At 38.2% G+C, this 24,058-nt stretch overlaps 1 protein-coding gene across 4 annotated transcripts in view; it reads right to left on the bottom strand.

Annotated features, from left to right (window-relative positions):
- The window catches only part of Pxd (Peroxidase), a 1,822,298-nt gene that overhangs the window by 1,673,813 nt on the left and 124,427 nt on the right, over nucleotides 1-24,058 (bottom strand). For all 4 annotated transcript variants that reach the window (XM_067760232.1, XM_067760234.1, XM_067760233.1 and 1 more), the window contains exon 2: nucleotides 20,400-20,587. In XM_067760232.1, coding sequence (XP_067616333.1) covers nucleotides 20,400-20,587 — 188 coding nt within the window. The remainder of the gene's footprint in view (nucleotides 1-20,399; nucleotides 20,588-24,058) is intronic.

Below are 24,058 nucleotides of genomic sequence, written 5' to 3'. Positions count from 1 at the left end.
TCAAAAACACAATTGTTAAAAAGGAATAAAATACTAGTGCGTAGAAAACAAGTGTAGGCGCCGCAAAAAAATTAAACTTGCAGCAAATCTTGAAATATTTTGTTTATTTGAACCATTCTTAATGTTTGGTATAATAAAAAACATGGCAACATAAGCGAAAGTAAATTCAGATTTATGAAAACAATTTAATTATTGATATTAGAGAAAAATTGCAAAGTTTACAAACGGCGATGGTTACTAGGACATGTTTCTGAATTTCACTTCTTTATCAGCTAGCTTGTTGGGAGCTGAGTATTGAACTCGAATCCCCAACATTCATACTAGTGTTCCCCCTGTAGGTTAGAGGTGAGAATATGCCAGCGGTAGGTATATCGGTCGTAAAAGCGACCATAATACCATGGCTAACCAATCCATGAGTAAAGTGACTTTACTCGAAAGGGAGCAGGGTGGATGCGTCGTATCACCCTGTGCGACCCTAAGCATGGTCCTTATAAAAAGTGCCACCGCAAGACCCAAGGGAACTCGGTCTCTTGCTGGTCTCAGTATACCCAATTTCATTGAAAAGCCGACCCTGTGGCAACCGCTAAAACACGGAGCATGATTGCAGAAACGTATGTCTATCGGTGCTAATCTTGTATTTTGAGGTGTTTGAAGCTGCTTTAGACTACGTTTCGAATAGGAGGCGTTCGCAGAATGGATGGCCACATCCCAAACTGTGGCAAGATTTTACGTTGTCAGGTGATAGCAGTGGGCAAACTGCTATGCGAAGATATTGCTGGGGCAGGTACTCGGTACTACAGGTCTGTGAGGGGAAAAGGTTGACCACAGCCCTCAATTGTGTATGGTGTGGAATTGGAGTGATGCTGGAGTGCAAATTTGAGCGATAAAATTGAAGCGAAGATTGAGAGTGATATCTGAGTGAAAATTGAAGCGAAAATGAAGCGCAAAGGTAGTTCATAGAGTACGTCAACGTAGTGCGGCCTTAAGCGGAGTGAAAGCGATACAGTGGTTCTCTTCTGCATTGTGGAGACATTGCTTAGGCAAGTACTCAGAACTACATGTCTGCGAACGGAAAGGTTGGCCACAGCCCGCAATTGTGGATGGCGTTAAAGCGGAGTTTGAAATGGAGCATGATTGTATTGTAATTGGAGTGGAAATTGGAGCGAAAATTAGCAAAATAATTGGAGCAAAAATGGAAGTGAATATGAAGCGCAGTATGGCTCACAGTGTACGTCAACTTAGTGCGACCTTAAAGCCCCGACACATAAGCAGTTTTTCATATAGATGAGTTTAACACAAGCTTATGCATTATGAGTAGATTGCAAGTATTTGTATGGAGAATGGTAGAATGAGCGACACTGGCGCCATCTGATATTGAAAAGTGGCCATCTCCCAAATTTTATTTCAAGAAAGTCATAAGAAGAAGAATTTGACATATGCTTTGGCTAAGGGTGTTGGCACACTTTGCAAGTGAAATTATTTTTCCACTCGTTGGTAATCTTTATAACATTTTTCGCAAGTAAAAACTGCAATATAAGAATTAAATACGACACAAAATATGTTAGCAAGTATTTTTGTTGTATAGGGAGAATGTTTATACCAGTGCTTCGCGACATTTTGTATAGAAAGGGCAAGGCTAAATAAACTTAAATTGCCAAGTCTGAAATTCCTTCATATTTACAAACGCAACATCTTGGTTGATTGTGGCGATGTTATTGGAATGCATAAGCTTGTGTTAAACGCATCTGTATGAAAAATGTCGTTGTGTCACCTCCTTTAAGGAATATCCATGCACAGCCATTGTTGTGGCACGGCTGGGCAGAAAAGGTTGGTCACATTCCTAAATTGCGACAAAACAAATATCTCATGCTGATTACTGCGTCTAATCAGATGTTGAGATAACAAAAATCAATGAAAGAGGGATACTGGGACAAGCACGGAAATCGCGGTGGAGTTGCCGTGCAACCGGGTGCCATTAACCCGAAATCCTCCTCGGCCATACCAAAGCTGGTTGACTTGAACACCCAATTCAGTCGATTGGTACCAACTTGTTGGGCCGCCGATCAACGGATATTGATTAGTGTTTAAATTACACCGTGGGGCTGGGTCTTCAGAGACAGGTACCTACGTAACTTCAGTACTCGCATTCATACTAGTGTAAAGCCCTTTAACCACTCAGCCATATGAATGCAATATGATAAAATGCAATATACAGATGATAATATTGATATAATAGTTAACGGCATAGGTGCAGGGAAATATTCTTCAACTTTAAGGGCGTACCACACAATGTCGATATTGGCGGGAACTTTGTATAAATCAAATGTAAGAACCACTCTATAAAAAATTATATAAAAAACTATATAAAAAATTGATGCTCAGTTATTTTGTCTATGCAATCAGCATACAAATTAGCATAAAAAATATGTATATTGAAGAATTAAATCTGCTTAGTTCACAGATATTAACATATACATACAAATATACCAAAAATAGAACTTTGTTTATAATTTGTCACGAAAGTGTATTTTTCAAGAGATGTATACATTCATAACCATTTATGTTGCATTAATACATAGGTATGTAAAGCTAATATGATATGAAAACACATATGCTCATACCTCAATACATATCATGGCGGAACGATACAAGGTGGTAGCATGGTTACATACCTACAAACATAAATTAAAATTCCATGTGCTTTGTTTTTGCAAATTCGATGGACAAATGTCAAAATCGTACTGCGCCGTAAGTTGATGTATCAAATCAAATAAAAAAGGTTTATAATCAGCTGTCCCATGCTGCCACCTTGTATCGTTCCGCCATACATACATATAAATGTACTTAGAAGTTAAATAACGCAGCGAATGCTACATATGTACGTACGTATGTGAAACATTATGTCTCACTCAAACCAAGTTTGCGCGCACAGCATTGTGAATGAAACTAAGTGTGATATCTTATCTGTCAACTGCCTGAAAGGATGTTCAATATGGCTACTTTTTAGCGTTTTGACAGGATGTTCAATATGGCGGTGCATAGGGCCGCCTATCTTCGGTGGGTGATAGAAAGAGATACAGAATGAGACAGCGATAGTCAATTACAAATCAGGTGATCCAATCGCTTTGGAATTTTGACGTCTATGCAGAAGATATCACACTTATTTTCATTCACAATATCGCGCAGTTGACAGCGAACAAACACACGCACTGCAGTTTTTGGTAAAAATGTTACTTTTGTTAAAAAAATTTCGCTGATATAAGGAATCAAGTATTTTTTTTTTATGCAGAACGAAGGTAAATATTTCAAAGTTTTACTGCAAAGAAGAAATATTCCAATCGATCCATTTACATTTATAGCTGTGTAAACAAAAATTGTATAATTTTTTATTACAAAAGTGGCGTTTTTAGACTTTTTTATGCAAATTTATAAAAAAATATTCTAAAAAAAATTAGCGAAATCGGTCCAACCGTTCTCGAGATTCGCGGTTATACTTGCAGATACAACCTGTGCAACAGATCGTTGACCTTTCACACTAAGGACCTGTAATGAAGAAAGAAAATAAATCACTTAAATAAAATAAAAATGTATTAGTTTTTTACGTTAGATGTGTCCTTAACAGTGGTAATGCCAGTTTCATCCAAATTGTAAATGTATTTAGGCTCAAACGAGTATTGTGCATATATCTTACTCATATGTTTGAAAAATTCATCCACGGCTGATTTTGTAAAACCTTTAAGCCTAACCAAGCTTGTTTTTTCAGGTTGTCTTACACTCTAAAGCGAAAATCGTAAATTTACTACCAAAATTGTAGGCAACACTTTAACCACTATTAATGTGTAATATTACACATCTTTATTTTTACAAATCTCTTGTTGAATTTTGCGCAAAAAATGTGTAATACTTTAGACACTATATACATAAAATTGTACGCACCAGTTGCTTATATTTACACCCTAAGAGCGCGATTTTAAACACTAAGGGCCTAATTTTTTGTACCGAAAAGTCGCAAGAAGACATCGAACAATTGAATTTGTGGTACGCAGTGGTGACGCCTTCAACCACGGCGTCTGTAGCAGAATGATTTTTTGAAAAATGGACTGGATAGACATTGTAGCTTGAAAACTTTTTATTGCATTTTGGAAACAAGCATTCAAACAAATTGGAACTTAGTCCCCTATGCGCATATAAATGCAAATGATAACTCCTTAATTTGCAGAACTGCTTTGCACACACTTCACACAAACATTTCCAATATATATAGCTTATCACTTACTTACACTTACATATGTATATTTTATAGCTTATTCACCTATTTATTATTATATTTTAAACCTTATTAACTTTTTCCACTACGAGACGACAAAAGCGACGATTTCACAGAAAATGAAAATTTACAGTTACCTGAAGCAAATTACGATGATAAGTGACCGAAATTTACACATTGTTGTGTAACGACTTACCAAAGGTTATCTTATATTCTAGAGTTTTATGTACGCAGTTGATGTAAAACTTTGTTACACATATCTGCCTTCAAACTTGTTCTGTTTAAATCAGCTTCAGGCCGATCTTTACTCATTTCAAAGCTGGTGTACTGCAAATTTACTTTTTTTGAATTGCTTTAAATGTAAGTAAATGACTTTTCACCGTGTGAAGCCGGTCCTGACATCTTATATACTTAACGGCAACCCTTTGGAGCGGATATCTGTTGTAACTAATCTAGGTGTTATATTTGATCCGAAATTAAGTTTTACCATACATATTTCAACCACTATAAACAAAGCAACTGGTGTATTAGGTTTTATCAAACGTTGGGCTAAAGAGTTTGATGACCCTTATTTCACAAAGACCCTTTATACCTCGCTGGTACGCCCTAATCTCGAGTACTGTTCATGTGTTTGGTCTCCAATCTATCAATCCATATAGATCGGATTGAGTCGGTCCAGAGACAGTTTTTAATTTTTGCATTACGAGGTCTCAACTGGGAATCAAGTACTCCTCTTCCACCATACAGGAATATGCTTCTTCTAATTAATTTGCCATCTCTAGAGAATCGTAGAGTATTACTCGGCGTTATGTTCATTCATAAGCTCATCATTGGTGTTATTGACTCCCCTGACCTAATCAGTCAACTAAATTTTGCTGTTCCTGCTAGGGCCTCCAGACATTTTGTGCCTTTTCATTTACCTCTATGCCGGGAAATTTTGCTAGAAATAGTCCCCTGCGTCATTGGTGCTCGCGTTATAATGATTTGTATAACTGCATTGGCTTTGAATGTTCGTTTGCTGCTTTACATACTGCTATACTCTTAGGTTTAGCCTGATATTTTAATTTTATCTTTTCTTATAAAATGTGATGTGAAATTTTCTATGTACCTCTTTTAATCTTTTTAATTTTAAGGATGGCTCTGTATTTACATATATATCTATTACCGCTTTGTGTTTGCGTCGACTTTAAATAAATAAATAAATAAAGAAATAAAAAAAAAAAATTGCAAAGCATGTATACTTTTGCACACTTCTTGCGTAAAACTACGTACTTTTCGGGTGTAAATTAAAATATTACACTTTTTTATAGTAATATCATCAATTTTTTTATTTTCAACATTAATACGTACAAAAAATGGGCATTTTTACACCAAAAAATTATTTCAACAGGAATTTACCCCCATTTTAATCTTAATTCCATTCAAAAGTTTTAGAGTGTAGTGTAAGTGAAGGATTTCGCTTCAGAAATCCATAAAGTCAGCTTTGTCCAGCCGCCTTATTAGTTATCCAACTATGTGCAAAAAACGCACACTTCTTTGTATATTCAATAAATTGTCTTTTTGAAATTTTGTTAGCGTTTGATAGCTTGTATATTTAGAGTGGTAACTAAAATTTTCATCACAATTACTGTCGTTTCCAGAGTCCGAATCTTTCCTCAAAGGATCTAGTTTCTTCATTCGCATGATCAAATTTATCCTTTTTATATTATACTTGTCCGCTGCGGACGTAGCTGTTTCGCGCTTATACCTAATGTCTGATAGGGCTTTTTTCATATCGTTCTCATTTATCTGGCATCGGTTGGTCTTCCTCTTGTAGTTACGAACCATTTTTACAGAAAAACCTAGCAATAGAAAACTATTTGTTTTATTATTTATCAACATATGTTTAATGGGGAACATTTGACATTGTGTTAACACTTCAATAAATAAATGTTTCAGCAGCTCTGAATATATATGTAAATCCCTATCAAAATGAAGCAAGTTGAAATACCCTTAATTTTGAAATATTGTATAGTTATTTAGAAAACAGTACGCATACTACAAATCTTTATTGTATGAACAGTAGAGCTCACGATTTCTTCTCGAACACAAGCCAGATTTTCGAGACCCAAGAAACTCGAATTCTCGCGAGATTCTCTTGTCTCGAAATACTCGTAAATTTCGCAAGCTTCTCGACATAAACTTAATCGTTGTATGGACAGTATTTATACACTTGGTTTTTTTTTTTTTTTTACTTGTGACTTTTTTGTTGATTATGTATATTGCTTTCCAATGACACTTAACTCAAACATAGTTATATTAAGTATACATATTATGAACTTGTTACTGCCTTTATTCCATTTAACTTAATACCTATTCTATGTTTGTTATATTCTTATATGTAGATACATACATACATAAAATTACTTGAACAGTATTACAATCTTTTTTACAAAAAAAAAATTCCATTTAAAAAATAATGTTTTAGTTTTTCTCAGTGCACTTATAATTTTTGTAGTAGTGTTAACACTTCAATACAAAAATGTTTCAGCAGCTCTGAATATATAAATACCTATCAAAATGCAGCAAGTTGAAACAGAAATTTATTATATAATTTATAAATTATTTAGAAAAGAGTACGCATATTGCGACTCTTTATTTTATGAACAGTAGAGCTCATGATTTCTTCTCGAACACAAGCGAGATTTTTGAGACCCGAGAAATTGGGAACTCGGCTTCTCCCGAGATTCTCGAATCTCGAAATACTCTTAATACTCGCGAGTTTCTCGACTTTCACTTCAGTCGCTGCATTGGCACTATTTTATACATTTCGGTGTTTTTATACTCAGCGTGCTTTGCATACAGAGTATATTAACTTTGATTGGATAACGGTTGGTTGTACAGGTATAAAGGAATCGAGATAGATACAGACTTCCATATATGAAAATCATCAGTATCGAAAAAAACTTGAATAAATATTGAGATATCTTCCGAAATTTAGTACACGAGCTTATCTGGACCCAGAATAGATTGGTATTGAAATTTAGCGAAATCGGATGATAGCCACGCCCACTTTTTATATATATAACATTTTGGAAAACACATAAAACCTGATTACTTAGTAAATAATTCACCTATAATGTTGAAATTTGACTTGTGGACTGATATTGAGACTCTTGATAAAAATTAAAAAAAAAAAAATTTAAATGGGCGTGGCACCGCCCACTTGTGATAAAATCAATTTTACAAATATTATTAATCATAAATCAAAAATCGTTAAACCTATCGTAACAAAATTCGGCAGAGAGGTTGCCTTTACTATAAAGAATGCTTTAGAGAAAAATAACGAAATCGGTTAAGGACCACGCCCACTTTTATATAAAAAAAGTTTTAAAAGGGTCGTGGAGCAATAAAATAAGCTATATCTTTGCAAAAAGGAGCTTTATATCATTGGTATTTCATTTCTCAAGTGGATTTATAACAATAAATACGAAAAACTTCAAATTTAAAAAAATAGGCATGGCACCGCCCCTGTTATGGCTAAGCAATTTTCTATGTTTCGGGAGCCATAACTCGAAGAAAAATGAACGGATCGTAATAAAATTAGGTACAAAAATTTTCCTATATTTCTCGAAAAAATGGATGAGATCGGTGAAAAACCACGCCCACTTGTATATACAAGATTTTTAAAAGGGTCGCAGACGAAAATAATAAGTTATATCTTAGCGAAAAAGAGCTTTGCATCTATAGAATTTTACTTTCTAAATTGAATTATAACATTAAATTGGAAACTAACATTTTTCAAATGAGCGTGGCACCGCCCCTTTTATGGCTAAGCAATTTTCTATATTTCGGGAGCCATAACTCAAAGAAAAATTAACATATCGTAATGTAATTGTGTACACATATTTTCCTTATAGCAGAAAATATTTCTAGTAAAAATGGACGGGTTAAAGACCACGGCAACTTTGATATAAAACAAGTTTAAAAGGGTCGTAGACTAGAATAATAACTAAGCTATAACTTAGCAAAAAATAGTTTTGAATCAATGACAATTCACTTATCAAGTTTTATTGTACGGGGAAATGGGGAACATGTTATGTAGAAAAGTAATTTATCTGAAATGAAATATACAATTGAAGCTCACGCTGATTATATAATGTTCGGTTACACCCGAAATTAGACACCTTTACTTGTTACTTGCGGTTTTGTGGACATGTTCGCTTGTGGTCCGGAAGAAATCGTAAGCTTTATATAAAACAGCCAATGAATCGATTAAATTGAATGGCGAAAAGCTCGCAAGCCTTACAAGTAATTCGAGACAGTGCAGATCCAGGGGAGCGGGGGGTGATCCCCCACTCTGATCTGGAACTTATGAAAATTATAAAAGTTTGTTTTAATTACATATAAAGTTTTAAAATTTTTAGCTTTTATGTATGTATAATCTATAAGACCTTACTAATCGGTCCCCCTCCCAAGATCTGCAATTTATAATACTTCGGTTGAAATATTTTATGAAATGAATAGTTTAGCTATATATTCATTTCCAATTTGGATTTGCTTCGCTGTGGATAAAATCAGCAGAAAAAGTGTACCATTCTGGTATTTAAAAAAGAATTGCGTAATTTTCGCTGAAATTTAACATCTTTGGTCACTATTTCATGATCACGGTTGCCACACCACATCTTGTTTCTGGACAAAAATTTCTGTTGAAAAAAACAAAAGAAGGACCAATATATTTAAAATGTCACAAAAAATTATTTATATAGTCCTTCGCGAATTTCAGTCCCTACATCGCGTTAATATGTTACTATTTGGAAGCAGTATTACATTCACGACAGGAAATCTCCATTATTTTGGAAATATTGGCACGCTCTGTCTTATACTATACATAATTATACATAAACATAAAAAATATGTTAAATGTTTGGGCAGCTCTTAGTAGTTGATGGAACCTATCTTTTTCCGGTCCGAAATTCGGTTAATGCAGCAGAAATTCTTTGAAAGTCGAGGGCTCGTACTTTATGAACAATGTGGAGAGTTGCTTAAATTAGCCTAATTGACACATTTATAATGTTTCAAAACCTGTATAAGAGCTTTCAATTCATGGCCCGAAAAAACGAAATAATAAGATATCCTTAACAGCAGGTTGCTTAGGGTTCACAATAGGCGTAAATTTTTCATGAAACCTTTCGCATTAAGATCAATAAAAAATGAGGGTTTTCCCAAAACAAAGTGAACACTTGTTATTTTCATCTTAATTTTATTTGACCGGAATTTAAGCTTAACTTATTGCTTTTGCTGGTTCAAGACCCTGGCGGCGCCGTGGTGTAGTGGTAGCGTACTCCGCCTACCACACCGAGGGTGATGGGTTTAAGACCCGCGCAGAAGCAACATCAAAATCTAGGAAAAAAGTTCATTCAATTACAAAAAAGCATTTCTAAGCGGGGTCGCCCTCGAAAGTGGTTTGGCAAATACTCCGAAAAGTTTCTGCCATTAAAAACCTTCTCAGTGAAAATTCATCTGCCTTTCAGGTGCCGTTCGAATTCGGCATAAAAAATTAATGCCCCGCCCCGTATATTTGTAGGAAAAACTAAAAAGGGGCAAGATGCAAACTTGAAGAGAAGCTCACCCTAAATATTTTCTGAGATAAATCGCGCCAAGTATATATTTGTTATACTCAGCTGAGTAGAGCTCACAGAGTATATTAACTTTGTTTGCATAACGGCAATCCGTAACGGCATAAAATAATCGAGATAGATATAGACTTCTATATGTCAAAATGATATGGGCGAAAAAAGAAATTCATTTAGCCATGTCCGTCCGTCCGTCCGTCCGTCCATCCGTCCGTCCGTAAACACGATAACTTGAGTAAATGGATGAGATATCTTGATGAAATTTGGTATGTGGGTTCCCGGGCACTCATCTCAGATCGCTATTTAAAATGAACGAAATCGGACTACAACCACGCCCACTGTTTCGATATCGAAAATATCGAAAAACAGAAAAAGTGCGATAATTCATTACCAAAGACGAATAAAGCGATGAAACTTGGTAGGTGGGTTCACCTTATGACGCAGAATAGAAAATTAGTTAAATTTTGGGCAATGGGCGTGGCACCGTCCACTTTTAAAATAAGGTAGTTTAGAAGTTTTGCAAGCTCCGCCCTTTTTCATTTAATTCGTCTAGAATACTTTTAATGTCATAGGTTAGGTTAAAGTGGCTGCCTCCGCTGTCCGAGCGGAGACTCACGTAGGCCGTTGTGGCCCGTTATGCTACCACGCGGGATCCCCTATTTCCGGTTACCCTACTTTTCGAAGAAGAAGAAAGTTTAGACCCCAGTGATGATAAACCAGAGCGTTTGCCTAATGAAACGCAAGATGTCGTTTGGGTTTATAGATTCAAGCTCCGCAAGACACCCAAAGGAGTGTCTGTGGAGGCATTGGTACCGGGTTTTTTAGAGTGCGGGACAGTGGCACAGATGTTGCTCTACGCTTTCTATCTCCTCCTCGTCCCTACAGCTGCGGCAGAAGTCATTTGTCTGCAGGCCCATATAGGCACCGTGAGTGCCCATGAGACAGTGACCTGTAAGAAGGCCTACTAGTGGGCTTATAGAGATACGGTTTAACAATATCACCGTTTGCGATCTCTTTCCATCCAGCTTAGGCCAGATTTGCTTGGATATACTACATGTAGGTTCCTTGGCCCATCTGGCGTTTGCCTGATGCGTGAAAAGAGATCGCAGGCAGTGTTTGCAAGTGTTTAGAGGAGGGCTGGCCCAACCCGCGGAGGTTATTGTTTGCAGGTTGGTGCCTTCCCTAGCTAGCTCATCCGCAGCGCAGTTTCCCGAGATGTCACAGTGGCCAGGAACCCATATTATGCTTAGATTGCAATTTTCAGCTAGTTTGTTGAGGGTTTCTCTGCACTTCAATGCCACTAGTGACGAGGTGTTACTGCATTGCAGGGATTTTATGGCAGCGTGGCTGTCAGAGAAAATTGAAATAGAATTGGTCACCTGCAGGTTAGTAAGATAGAGGGCTGCTTCCCAGATAGCTATGAGTTCAGCCTGAAAAACACTGCAGTCGTCGGGTAAGCGAAAGCTCTCACTTAGATTGAGCTTCTCCGAGTATATTCCGCTGCCGACTCTGTTTTTTAGTTTAGAGCCATCTGTAAAAACGGAGATTTCGTGAGATCCCGGCTCCTCGCCGTTTGCCAACTCGTTCCTCTCTGGGATTCTTGTAGAAAATGTGTTGTCCCAGCAAGGGGACGATGTTGTATGGTCCAATTTCAAGAAGGTTTCGGGGACTTGCGTCAGGATCCGGGTGTGACCAAACCTGCAGTCCCTCCATGTTTCGATAGCGTTGAGCCTTGCCGCGTTGCAGGAGGCACAGTATCTACTACATAAATCAGTTGGGAGAAGGAATAATATGGTTTCAAGAGCTTTGGTGGGAGTGGAGGGGAGGGCACCGCTGGTAAGCATTGCCGCCGTCCTCTGCACTTTCGTTAATTTGCTCTTGTTAGATTCGATATCGAGTGCCGTCCACCATACCGCGACGGCGTAGAAGAGTATGGGTCTCACCACTGCCGTTTAGATCAAATGTACTCTGCGTGGCTGGAGACCCCACCTTTTTCCAATTGCCGACTTACAAGCGTAGAGAGCCATTGTGGCTTTCCTGGATGGTTCCTCCACATTTCGCTTCCAGTCAAGCTTCCTGTCTAGAATAACTCCGAGTTATTTAACCGGGAGGGTAAATTCCGGTATAATGCGTTTGCGGGTAAAGAGCACCATCTCAATTTTTTCACTGCTGATGCTGAGTCCGCATTCCCTAGACCAAGTCTTTGTTAGATTAAGTGAATTTTGCAAGAATTCGCCAAGCACCGGAAGGTGTTAGCCGGTAACTGTCAAGGCTATGTCGTCGGCATATGCAGTGACTTGGCATCCGGTGGGCTTTAGTATAGATACAGAGCGTTTCACCGTCAGGTTCCATAGTAGTGGAGAAAGAATGCCCCCCTGGGGGGTTCCTCTGTAGGTATGCCTTATTAACGATGATTTGTCCAGCTCAGAGATAATTCTTCTCTTGTTTAGAAGGAGCTCGACGAATTTCACAAGAGGCTCTTCCACCCCTAGTGAACGTAGAGATCTTGTGACCGCTGCTGGAGAACGTTGTTGAAGGCTCCTTCTATGTCGAGAAAGATACCCAGGCGTGCAAATTCTTTAAAGGCAAGACCCTTCTCTATCTTAGTAGTGATAGCATGTAGAGCTGTCTCTAGGGATTTGCCCTTAGAGTAGGCGTATTGGTTGTTGGAGATTAGTGCCTTTTTGCCGATCTTCTAATATAGGCGTCCAGCAATAGTTCTAGAACTTTTAGGAAGAAGGAGGTCAGACTTATTGGTCTGAAATCCTTTGGACAGTTGCCCGATATCCTGCCTCCTTTGGGTATGAAGACTACCTTTGCCTTGGTCCATTCCGTGGGGATATAGACCAGATTGAAGTAGGCCTTGTAGATTTTAGCTAGCAGCGGGCTTATAAGATCGCTTGCAGCTTGCAACTCAGCGGGAAATATTCCATCCATTCCGGAGATTTGAAGGGTTTGAAGGACTTGATTGCCCATTTTACTCCTTTTTCGCGTGTTTAAGAGGTATGGTTGAGAGATGCAGCCTGGAAAGTGAGTGCTGACCAGGGTATCTAGCATTTCCGTAATAGAAGTGGCCCATTCTCCGTTCGCTCTGCGAATGCAGCTGGGAGGTATGGGGTTTTTGGAGAGGACATTTCGTAGGCGATTGGCCTCTGAGACTTCTTCGATGTCATTGGTGAAATTCTTCCAGGAGTCCCCTTTCGGCCTTCTAGATTGACTTCTTGAAAGATTTTAAGGCGTCCTTATAATGGGACCAGATTCCAGTGCGCTTAGCCTCGTTAAACAGTTTTCTGCTGTTTTTCCTCTGCTCGGAGATTTCTTGGTTCCACCAATAGGGTTTCTTATTGCCCCTTACCCTAATCTCCGGGCAGGCTGCTGTGAAGGCAGCGTTACAAGATTTGGTGATAAGATCTACTGCTTCTTCTATTTTGGACCATGAGTCTAGCTCACCGAGAGAAGCAAATGTTGTGTCTAAAGGAGGCGCTTCATCAGTTCTTAGCGGTAGGCTCGACCTACCGTGATAAGCGTTTCTTAGGAGAGTAGAGGATAGGACTTTTTATAAAGGTTCCAGTCCGTACGTCTCCTATTCCTGTAAGCCACCCTAGGCGGTGTACGCAAAAGCATAGTAAAAGTGATATACATATGATCAGAGTAGGAGTTTTCGTTGGAAACTCTCCAATTTTCGACAAGGTCAGAGAATGGCCCTGAAACTAGAGTAATATCTAGAACCTCCTTTCTATTTGAGGTGATAAAAGTTGGTTTGTCTCCAGAGTTGCATATACTTAGATTGTTGTTAATAATAGAATCAAAAAGATACTCACCCCTAGTGTTAATGTCTGTAGAGCCCCAAGCGGTGTGATGTGCATTGGCATCGGCTCCGATTATTATCGGGCACCCTTTACTATGGACCTCCCGTACCGCTTTGCAGAGCCGGTGCTGTACAAACGTTGGGCGATCGTGCGCCATATAAGCGGACATAAGCCGGAGCGTTCGGTCCTGTAGCTCGAGGCTAATGCAGGTAAAGCCCTCGTCGCTAAAAAAGATAGCAGAATAAATACTAGAGTTTTCTTTATTAGAATACAAGATCTGATTCTACCTGCCACGGGCGGTGTCACCAGCTGGTAGTCCTTAGAATAGAGCCCACAGACCTTGCTGCCAACGACCCAAGGTTCCTGGTCTAGAACGACGTCCTATCTGTTGCGCTGAGGCGTAAGATTAGGCAGCCGAGGCTTCCTTAGAGTGGTGTAGGTTTATCTGAAGTACCTGCGCGCCCGTTAAAGGTCGGCTTCAGCACCGACGTCCATCCTCTGCTGGTACGCAACGTCGGATGCCTTCTCTACGATACTATCGTTGAATTCGGCATCCGACGGATCGGATTCCAGCAGAAGCTGCTCGTCCATGCCAGCAAAGATCTGGCCAGCAAACTCAGATACCGGTTCGATATCGCCCATGTTCACTCAAGGTGTTGCATGGGTCCCCGAGATTCGTTGTGGCGGTTGCGAATTTGCTCGAGGCGGTGGTATCCCCACCCACCAGATCTTCCGGCGCGGAGGTGGTTCCTTCATCAGGGCCAGGGGCGGCAGATCCACTCGGGGTGTTTCCGTCTAACTCCTCGCCCTGAGGTACAGGCTCACCTTCGTCCGGTGCTTCTTCTTTAGTACCATTCCTTCGAATGTTAATGCCATAATTCGAACAAAAATTTACCAATCCTTGTGAAATTTGGTAGGGGCATAGATTCTATGACGATAACTGTTTCCCGTAAAAATGGGCAAAATCGGTTGAAGCCACGCCCAGTTTTTATACACAGTCGACCGCCTGTCCTTCCGCTTGGCCGTTAACATGATAACTTGAACAAAAATCGATATATCTTTACTAAACTTAGTTCAAGTACTTATCTAAACTCACTTTATTTTGGTATAAAAAATGGCCGAAGTCGGACTATGACCACGCCCACTTTTTCGATATCGAAATTTTCGAAAAATTAAAAAAATTCCATAATTCTATATCAAATATGAAAAAAAGGATGAAACATGGTTATGGGATTGGTTTATTGACGCAAAATATAACTTTAGAAAAAACTTTGTAAAACGGGTGTGACACCTACCATATTAAGTGGAAGAAAATGAAAAAGTTATGCAGGGCGAAATCAAAAGCCTTTAGAATCTTGGCAGGAATACTGTTCGTGGTATTACATATATAAATAAATTAGCGGTACCCAACAGATTATGTTCTGGGTCACCCTGCTCCAGATTTTGGTCGATATCTCGAAAACGCCTTCACATATAAAACTAAGGGCCACTCCCTTTTAAAACCCTCATTAATACCTTTAATTTGATACCCATAACGTACAAACACATTCTAGATGCACCCTTGGTCCACCTTTATGGCGATATCTCGAAAAGGCGTCCACCTATAGAACTAAGGCCCACTACGTTTTAAATAATCATACAATTTAAATAATCGCACAAACGCATTCTAGACACCCCTGGTCCACCTTTATTGCGATATCTCGAAAAGGCGCCCACCTATAGAACTAAGGCCCACTCACTTTTAAAATACTTATAACAGCTTTCATTTGATACCCATATCGTACAAACACATTCTAGAGTCACCCCTTGTCTACCTTAATGGCGATATCCCGAAATGGCGTCTACCTATAGAACTATGGCCCACTCCCTTTTAAAATACTCATTAACACCTTTCATTTGATACCCAGATCGTACAAACTCATTCTAGAGTCATCCCTGGTCCATCTCTATGGCGATATCCCGAAATGGCGTTCACCTATAGAAATATGACCCACTCCCTTTTAAAATACTCTTTAGTACCTTCCATTTAATACCCATGTCATACAAACACATTCCAGGGTTACCCTAGATTCATTTTCCTAAATGGTGATTTTCCCTTATTTTGTCCCCAAAGCTCTCAGCTGAGTATGTAATGTTCGGTTACACCCGAAGTTAGCCTTCCTTACTTGTTTTTATTTATTTTTTATAACAGTTCAGGCCTGCTTATTCAATCGTTTATTTGTCAATTTAGCAATGTCTGGCTCCGTCTTAAAATGCTGTGATAATTATTTCTTTGTGCTAAAAAATCTGAGAACGTGTGTTAAGTGATCCCATTGCCCTACTATGAAAAAAGATATACACACATAAAAATAAATCTTTTATACTTATATTTAAGAATTCATGAGCTTAACACGGGCTTATAATAATTGAATTTCAATTATTATGTTTTCTAAGAGAAACTGAAAAGAATGAAACATTTACTGGCATATTGCTATGGAACCATTTCGAAAACCGCCAACGTAATCATCATCAGGCAATTTTGTAATGTTATCAAAGGTTTCACCGGGATTCGAACCGTGAATAACATGGTGAAACTGCAGTAGCCTTTAACCACTAGGCCATCCTGCTGGTATTTGTTTTCATGCTTAATTCAGTTTTTCTCATTCTACACTAACAACGCAATTCAGACATTTTATCTCTATATTAATTTGTGTGCCATGTAGATTTATTTTTGTAAAGTTCTTTTTCGTTGCGAATGAGAAGCTTTGTAAACTCAGGCTCAGTTGTACATATTTATGTATGTTTTGTTTATTGGCGTGTTCAGTTTATACTTATATTTAAGAATTCATGAGCTTAACACTGGCTTATAATAATTGAATTTCAATTATTATGTTTTCTAAGAGAAACTGAAAAGAATGAAACATTTACTGGCATATTGCTATGGAACCATTTCGAAAACCGCCAATGTAATCATCATCAGGCAATTTTTTAATGTTATCAAAGGTTTCACCGGGATTCGAACCGTGAATCACATGGTGAAACTGCAGTAGCCTTTAACCACTAGGCCATCCTGCTGGTATTTGTTTTCATGCTTAATTCAGTTTTTCTCATTTCTACACTAACAACACAATTGAGACATTTTGTCTCTATATTAATTTGTGTGCCATGTAGATTTATTTTTGTAAAGTTCTTCTTCGTTGCGAATGAGAAGCTTTGTAAACTCAGGCTCAGTTGTACATATTTATGTATGTTTTGTTTAATGGTGTGTTCAGTATATACTTATATTTAAGAATTCATGAGCTTAACACCGGCTTATAATAATTGAATTTCAATTATTATGTTTTCTAAGAGAAACTGAAAAGAATGAAACATTTACTGGCATATTGCTATTGAACCATTTCGAAAACCGCCAACGTAATCATCATCAGGCAATTTTGTAATGGTATCAAAGTTTTCACCATAAGCTGGTGTTAAGCTCATGAATTCTTAAATATAAGTATAAACTGAACACGCCATTAAACAAAACATACATAAATATGTACAACTGAGCCTGAGTTTACAAAGCTTCTCATTCGCAACGAAGAAGAACTTTACAAAAATAAATCTACATCGCACACAAATTAATATAGAGACAAAATGTCTGAATTGTGTTGTTAGTGCAGAAATGAGAAAAACTGAATTAAGCATGAAAACAAATACCAGCAGGATGGACAAGTGGTTAAAGGCTACTGCAGTGTCCCCATGTGATTCACGGTTCGGATCCCGGTGAAACCTTTGATAACATTACAAAATTGCCTGATGATGATTACATTGGCGGTTTTCGAAATGGTTCCATAGCAATATGCCAGTAAATGTTTCATTCTTTTCAGTTTCTCTTAGAAAACATAATAATTGAAATTCAATTATTATAAGCCAGTGTTAAGCTCATGAATTCTTAAATATAAGTATAAACTGAATACGCCATTAAACAAAACATACATAAATATGTACAACTGAGCCTGAGTTTACAAAGCGTCTCATTCGCAACGAAGAAGAACTTTACAAAAATAAATCTACATGGCACACAAATTAATATAGAGACAAAATGTCTGAATTGTGTTGTTAGTGCAGAAATGAGAAAAACTGAATTAAGCATGAAAACAAATACCAGCAGGATGGACTAGTGGTTAAAGGCTATTGCAGTGTCACCATGTGATTCACGGTTCGGATCCCGGTGAAACCTTTGATAACATTACAAAATTGACTGATGATGATTACGTTGGCGGTTTTCGAAATGGTTCCATAGCAATATGCCAGTAAATGTTTCATTCTTTTCAGGTTCTCTTAGAAAACATAATAATTGAAAATCAATTATTATAAGCCTGTGTTAAGCTCATGAATTCTTAAATATAAGTATAAACTGAACAGACCATTAAACAAAACATAGATAAATATGTACAACTGAGCCTTAGTTTACAAAGCTTCTCATTCGCAACGAAGAAGAACTTTACAAAAATAAATCTACATGGCACACAAATTAATATAGAGACAAAATGTCTCAATTGTGTTGTTAGTGTAGAAATGAGAAAAACTGAATTATGCATGAAAACAAATACCAGCAGGATGGCCTAGTGGTTAAAGGCTACTGCAGTTTCACCATGTGATTCACGGTTCGAATCCCGGTGAAACCTTTGATAACATTACAAAATTGCCTGGTGATGATTACGTTGGCGGTTTTCGAAATGGTTCCATAGCAATATGCCAATAAATGTTTCATTCTTTTCAGTTTCTCTTAGAAAACATAATAATTGAAATTCAATTATTATAAGCCGGCGTTAAGCTCATGAATTCTTAAATATAAGTATAAACTGAAAAAACATAATAATTGAAATTCAATTATTATAAGCCGGTGTTAAGCTCATAAATTCTTAAATATAAGTATGAACTGCACACACCATTAAACAAACATACATAAATATGTACAACTGAGCCCGAGTTTACAAAGCTTCTAATTCGCAACGAAGAACTTTACAAAACCAAATCTACATGGCACACAAATCAATATAGAGACAAAATGTCTCAACTGTGTTGTTAGTGTAGAAATGAGAAAACCTGAATTAAGCATGAAAACAAATACCAGCAGGATGGCCTAGTGGTTAAAGGCTACTGCAGTTTCACCATGTGATTCACGATTCGAATCCCGGTGAAACCTTTGATAACATTACAAAATTGCCTGATGATGATTACGTTGGCGGTTTTCGAAATGGTCCATCGCAATATGCCAGTAAATGTTTCTTTCTTTTCAGTTTCTCTTAGAAAAAACATAATAATTGAAATTCAATTATTATAAGCCGGTGTTAAGCTCATAAATTCTGTAATATAAGTATGAACTGCACACACCATTAAACAAACATACATAAATATGTACAACTGAGCCCGAGTTTACAAAGCTTCTAATTCGCAACGAAGAACTTTATAAAACCAAATCTACATGGCACATAAATCAATATAGAGACAAAATGTCTCAATTGTGTTGTTAGTGTAGAAATGAGAAAACCTGAATTAAGCATGAAAACAAATACCAGCAGGATGGCCTAGTGGTTAAAGGCTACTGCAGTTTCACCATGTGATTCACGGTTCGAATCCCGGTGAAACCTTTGATAACATTACAAAATTGCCTGATGATGATTACGTTGGCGGTTTTCGAAATGGTCCATCGCAATATGCCAGTAAATGTTTCTTTCTTTTCAGTTTTTCTTAGAAAAAACATAATAATTGAAATTCAATTATTATAAGCCGGTGTTAAGCTCATAAATTCTTAAATATAAGTATGAACTGCACACACCATTAAACAAACATACATAAATATGTACAACTGAGTCCGAGTTTACAAAGCTTCTAATTCGCAACGAAGAACTTTACAAAACCAAATCTACATGGCACACAAATCAATATAGAGACAAAATGTCTCAATTGTGTTGTTAGTGTAGAAATGAGAAAACCTGAATTAAGCATGAAAACAAATACCAGCAGGATGGCCTAGTGGTTAAAGGCTACTGCAGTTTCACCATGTGATTCACGGTTCGAATCCCGGTGAAACCTTTGATAACATTACAAAATTGCCTGATGATGATTACGTTGGCGGTTTTCGAAATGGTCCATCGCAATATGCCAGTAAATGTTTCTTTCTTTTCAGTTTCTCTTAGAAAAAACATAATAATTGAAATTCAATTATTATAAGCCGGTGTTAAGCTCATAAATTCTTAAATATAAGTATGAACTGCACACACCATTAAACAAACATACATAAATATGTACAACTGAGCCCGAGTTTACAAAGCTTCTAATTCGCAACGAAGAACTTTACAAAACCAAATCTACATGGCACACAAATCAATATAGAGACAAAATGTCTCAATTGTGTTGTTAGTGTAGAAATGAGAAAACCTGAATTAAGCATGAAAACAAATACCAGCAGGATGGCCTAGTGGTTAAAGGCTACTGCAGTTTCACCATGTGATTCACGGTTCGAATCCCGGTGAAACCTTTGATAACATTACAAAATTGCCTGATGATGATTACGTTGGCGGTTTTCGAAATGGTCCATCGCAATATGCCAGTAAATGTTTCTTTCTTTTCAGTTTCTCTTAGAAAAAACATAATAATTGAAATTCAATTATTATAAGCCGGTGTTAAGCTCATAAATTCTTAAATATAAGTTAATTATAGTACTTTAAAAATTCAACTTACCTTTTTGGACCGCTCGAGAGTAGTATTGATGGTTGAGGCTGACCCATTTGAAATTTAAAAGCATGAGGAATTAATTGGTCATTGCGAACAATGTGGTAGGTAGAACTTGACACTTTAGTTAACCCAAAAGCGAAACTTATAGTTACTAGCAGTGTAAAAGTATGAAATGCGTTGACTTTCCAAACCATCTGAAAAAATCACGGAAAAATTTAAGATAAGTTAAATGTTCTTTAATTTCCTGCCAGCTATTAGCCCAGGCATTGAAAGAAGTTTAATATGAAAAATTTTAAAACTGAAACTATTTGAACCAGACAAGGTTGCAGACTGTGATTCCAAATAGTGTCGGGAGGCTTCATTATACATTTAAATACAAGAAAGGAAGGCTAAGTTCGGGTGTAACCGAACATTACATACTCAGCTGAGAGCTTTGGGGACAAAATTGTATTTTTCATGAATACATATAAATGGTAACACTATAAAGTGGAGCAAATTGCGTTTGCTATCTTTCTTCAGCAATCAATGCGTTTTATTTGAATATTTTTTTTTAAATATTGTGGCGAATATTAGAATTACTAATTGATTCACAACACTATGTAAATAAAGGCACAACAGAGAGAGATCAGCAGAAGTAGTACTCACATATACACACGCATATGGATACAATCTACAAGTATACATGTACATATATGGATGGTACCCAAGCATGAATTTCGAGAAGTTGCTAGACCTTAAGAGAAATGGGTGGACGAGACAACAGAGAGTATAAAAGCAGCGAAAGCTGAGTAGTTCAGTAATCAGTTTGATTTAAGCAAGCTATCAGTTGCGAAGTGAACGAACGTAACCAGAAGGTTGCAAATAAGCGGAGTTTCCCTAAGTTCGTTACAATTGGTGTCAGAATAGAAATTGTTGAATAAATTCCGAAGATTTCGAATACAACTTGGACATGACAAAGTTAAGCGAATTAAGCAACTGAAAAAGGAGTTGGAGAACCGTGGATCGAACTTCAAGCACAGTCACGAGAGGTAATTGAGTTGGGAGGAATTAATGTGGACGAGTATGTCTTTTATCCTGATGTGGAAGAGTCAGCGAATATAATGGAGGAGAAGATAGAGACTCCGATTCCTTTGGCAAGTGTTGACACTAACGCTATACTAGCAGTGTTGAAGCAAATGCCTTCACAAATATCAACCGAAATGTCATCTCAACTGGAAAAACAGAAGACTTATATGGTATTCCATCTGCAATCCAAGGAGACATGCATAACATCCAAGATGGAAACACAACTAGAATCCCAGGAGACACGCATAACAGCCAAGATTGAAGCACAGGAAACACAAATTTCATCACAGCTGGAAGACCAAAAGACATATATGGCAACTCAATTGAAAGAACAAGAGACACGCATAACAGTACAACTAGAAGCACAAGAGGCGCGTATATCATCAAAACACGAAGCGCGGATGGACGAAAAAATAATGCAGTTTGAAGAAAAATTCGAGGCAGAGGTGGATGCTTTGAGAGGTCGTATACAGGAATTGCAACTTAATCGCCCGGCTGCTTCAGCGAGTAATACTGAGGTAAAAACTCCATCTTTTGACGTTTCTGTTCTGTTTTAGCTTCGGTTTGAGAGGACCGCAACAGTGAACAGTTGGAATGCTGAAGATAAAGTCGCTGCACTGTTCGTGGCATTGAAAGGGCCTGCAGCTTGAAATCCTGCAGACGATTCCAAAGTACGAACGGAACAACTATGAAACATTGATGAGCGCTTTAGAGGGGCGATACGGAAGCGAACACAGCAAACAGATATACCAAATTGAGTTGCAAAACCGTAACCAAATATCGAATGAGACTTTGCAGGAGGTCGCATCGGATGACGAAAGGTTGACCCATCTAGCAAATGCCGACGCACCCGTGGAATACACCGAGAGGGTAAAAATCCAGAGTTTTATAAATGACATACGGGACGTGGAAACGAAGTGAGCTACATACGCAAACCCAAGGCTAACATTTGCTAAAACGTTATCCTATGCACTGACTCAGGAAGGAGCGTCACTTTTAAGTAAGCCCGCATACAAAGCTCATCGCGTGGAAGTGGAAAGGCCGGACTGGGTAGACACAATTTTGGAAGCATTAAAATGAACGCAGCAGAAAAACTATGGTGCCGTCAAATGCTTTAAGTGTGGAATGCCAGGGCACATTGCGCGTTATTGCAGTACCAACCCTAACAGTTCCAACAATGTGGGTGGCCGTAAACGCAGAGTTGAAGGAGATGAGCAAATCTCCAAATCTACTCAATTGTTAAACTAAAGTGAGTCAGCCGCAAGGGGCGACAGTTGGCTCTCGCAATTGAATGCCCCATAATCTCTATCTCCCAAATTGGACGAAGGTCAAGCAATCTTACTGTCGGAGGACATGTGGTTGGAAAGGAAAGTTTACTGACAGTAGATACGGGTGCATCTCATTCGATCAGATTTAGTCAACAAGAAGATTAGACCATTGCTTGGAGAAAGATTACGTATAGCCACGGGAGAGGACACCCAGGTAATTATAGAAATAGCATGTGAAGTAGCAATTGGGAACGTCACGGTACTACACAATTTTATAGTGGCAGAGATTGTTGATGAAATCAAAATTGGAGTGGATTTCTTACTCGACCAAGGCATCAAGATCGATATGCAAAGCAAGACGATGCGATATAAGAACATGGATGTGCCACTTAATTTCGCTACGAGAGAGGCTACAGCAGTAAACGAGTGCTGGTGGAAGAGAGTCAGCAAATACCACCAAAATCAAAAGCAGTCATCTGTGCAAAGGTTGATGGAGATTGTGCGACAAACAAATTGTGGGTTGTCGAACCAGAAAACAGATCAACACCGAATAAACTTGTAGCAAAAGCCCTGGATATGACAAGTCAAGATGGATGTATCCCGGTAAGAGTACTCAATGAGTTCAAGTCACCACTCAAACTAACCAGAGGCGCTATTTTCGGAAGATGAAAAGAGGCTGATGTAGTTATTAAGTGTGAGCAGCTCCAGGAACATGTTTCAACCAGTAACACTGATCTTTCAAATGACATCACGGCATGGACGGAGGGGCTAGACGAAGACTGTCACAGTAAGGCAAAACAACTGCTCCTAAAGTACGCGAACATATTTGAAAAAGATGGCTCCAAACCAGGCCGCACCAACGTCGTGAAACATCAAATTGACACTGGAGATGGGAGGCCGATCCGTCAAGCTCCTCGTAGTGTTCCACCGGCGAAGCGGGAAGTTGTGAATCACATCTTATAAGAAATGAGCGACAGTGGTGTAATCGACCCATCAACTAGTCCATGGAGCTCACCGGTGGTACTTGTGAAGAAAAAGGATGGAAAAATGAGGTTTTACTTGGACTACCGCAAGCTGAACGATGTCACGAAAAAGTATAGCTACCCATAGCCAAGGATTGACGATACTCTGGACTCGTTATCTGGTACGAAATGGGTTTCCACACTGGAATTGAAAAGCGGCTACTGGCAAGTGGAAGTGAAGGAGGAAGACAAAGAGAAAACAGCCTTCAGTGTCGGTGATGGTCCTTGGCAATTTACAGAGATGCCTTTTGGACTATGTAATGCAACAGCTACTTTCGAAAACTCATTGATCAGGTACTGAAAGGACTAC

Source organism: Eurosta solidaginis, chromosome 1 (genome assembly GCF_040869045.1).
Source record: "Eurosta solidaginis isolate ZX-2024a chromosome 1, ASM4086904v1, whole genome shotgun sequence".
Classification (NCBI taxonomy): Eukaryota; Metazoa; Arthropoda; class Insecta; order Diptera; family Tephritidae; genus Eurosta; species Eurosta solidaginis.
Note: the sequence above shows the minus strand (reverse complement) of the source record. Positions and strands in the feature narration are given on the sequence as shown.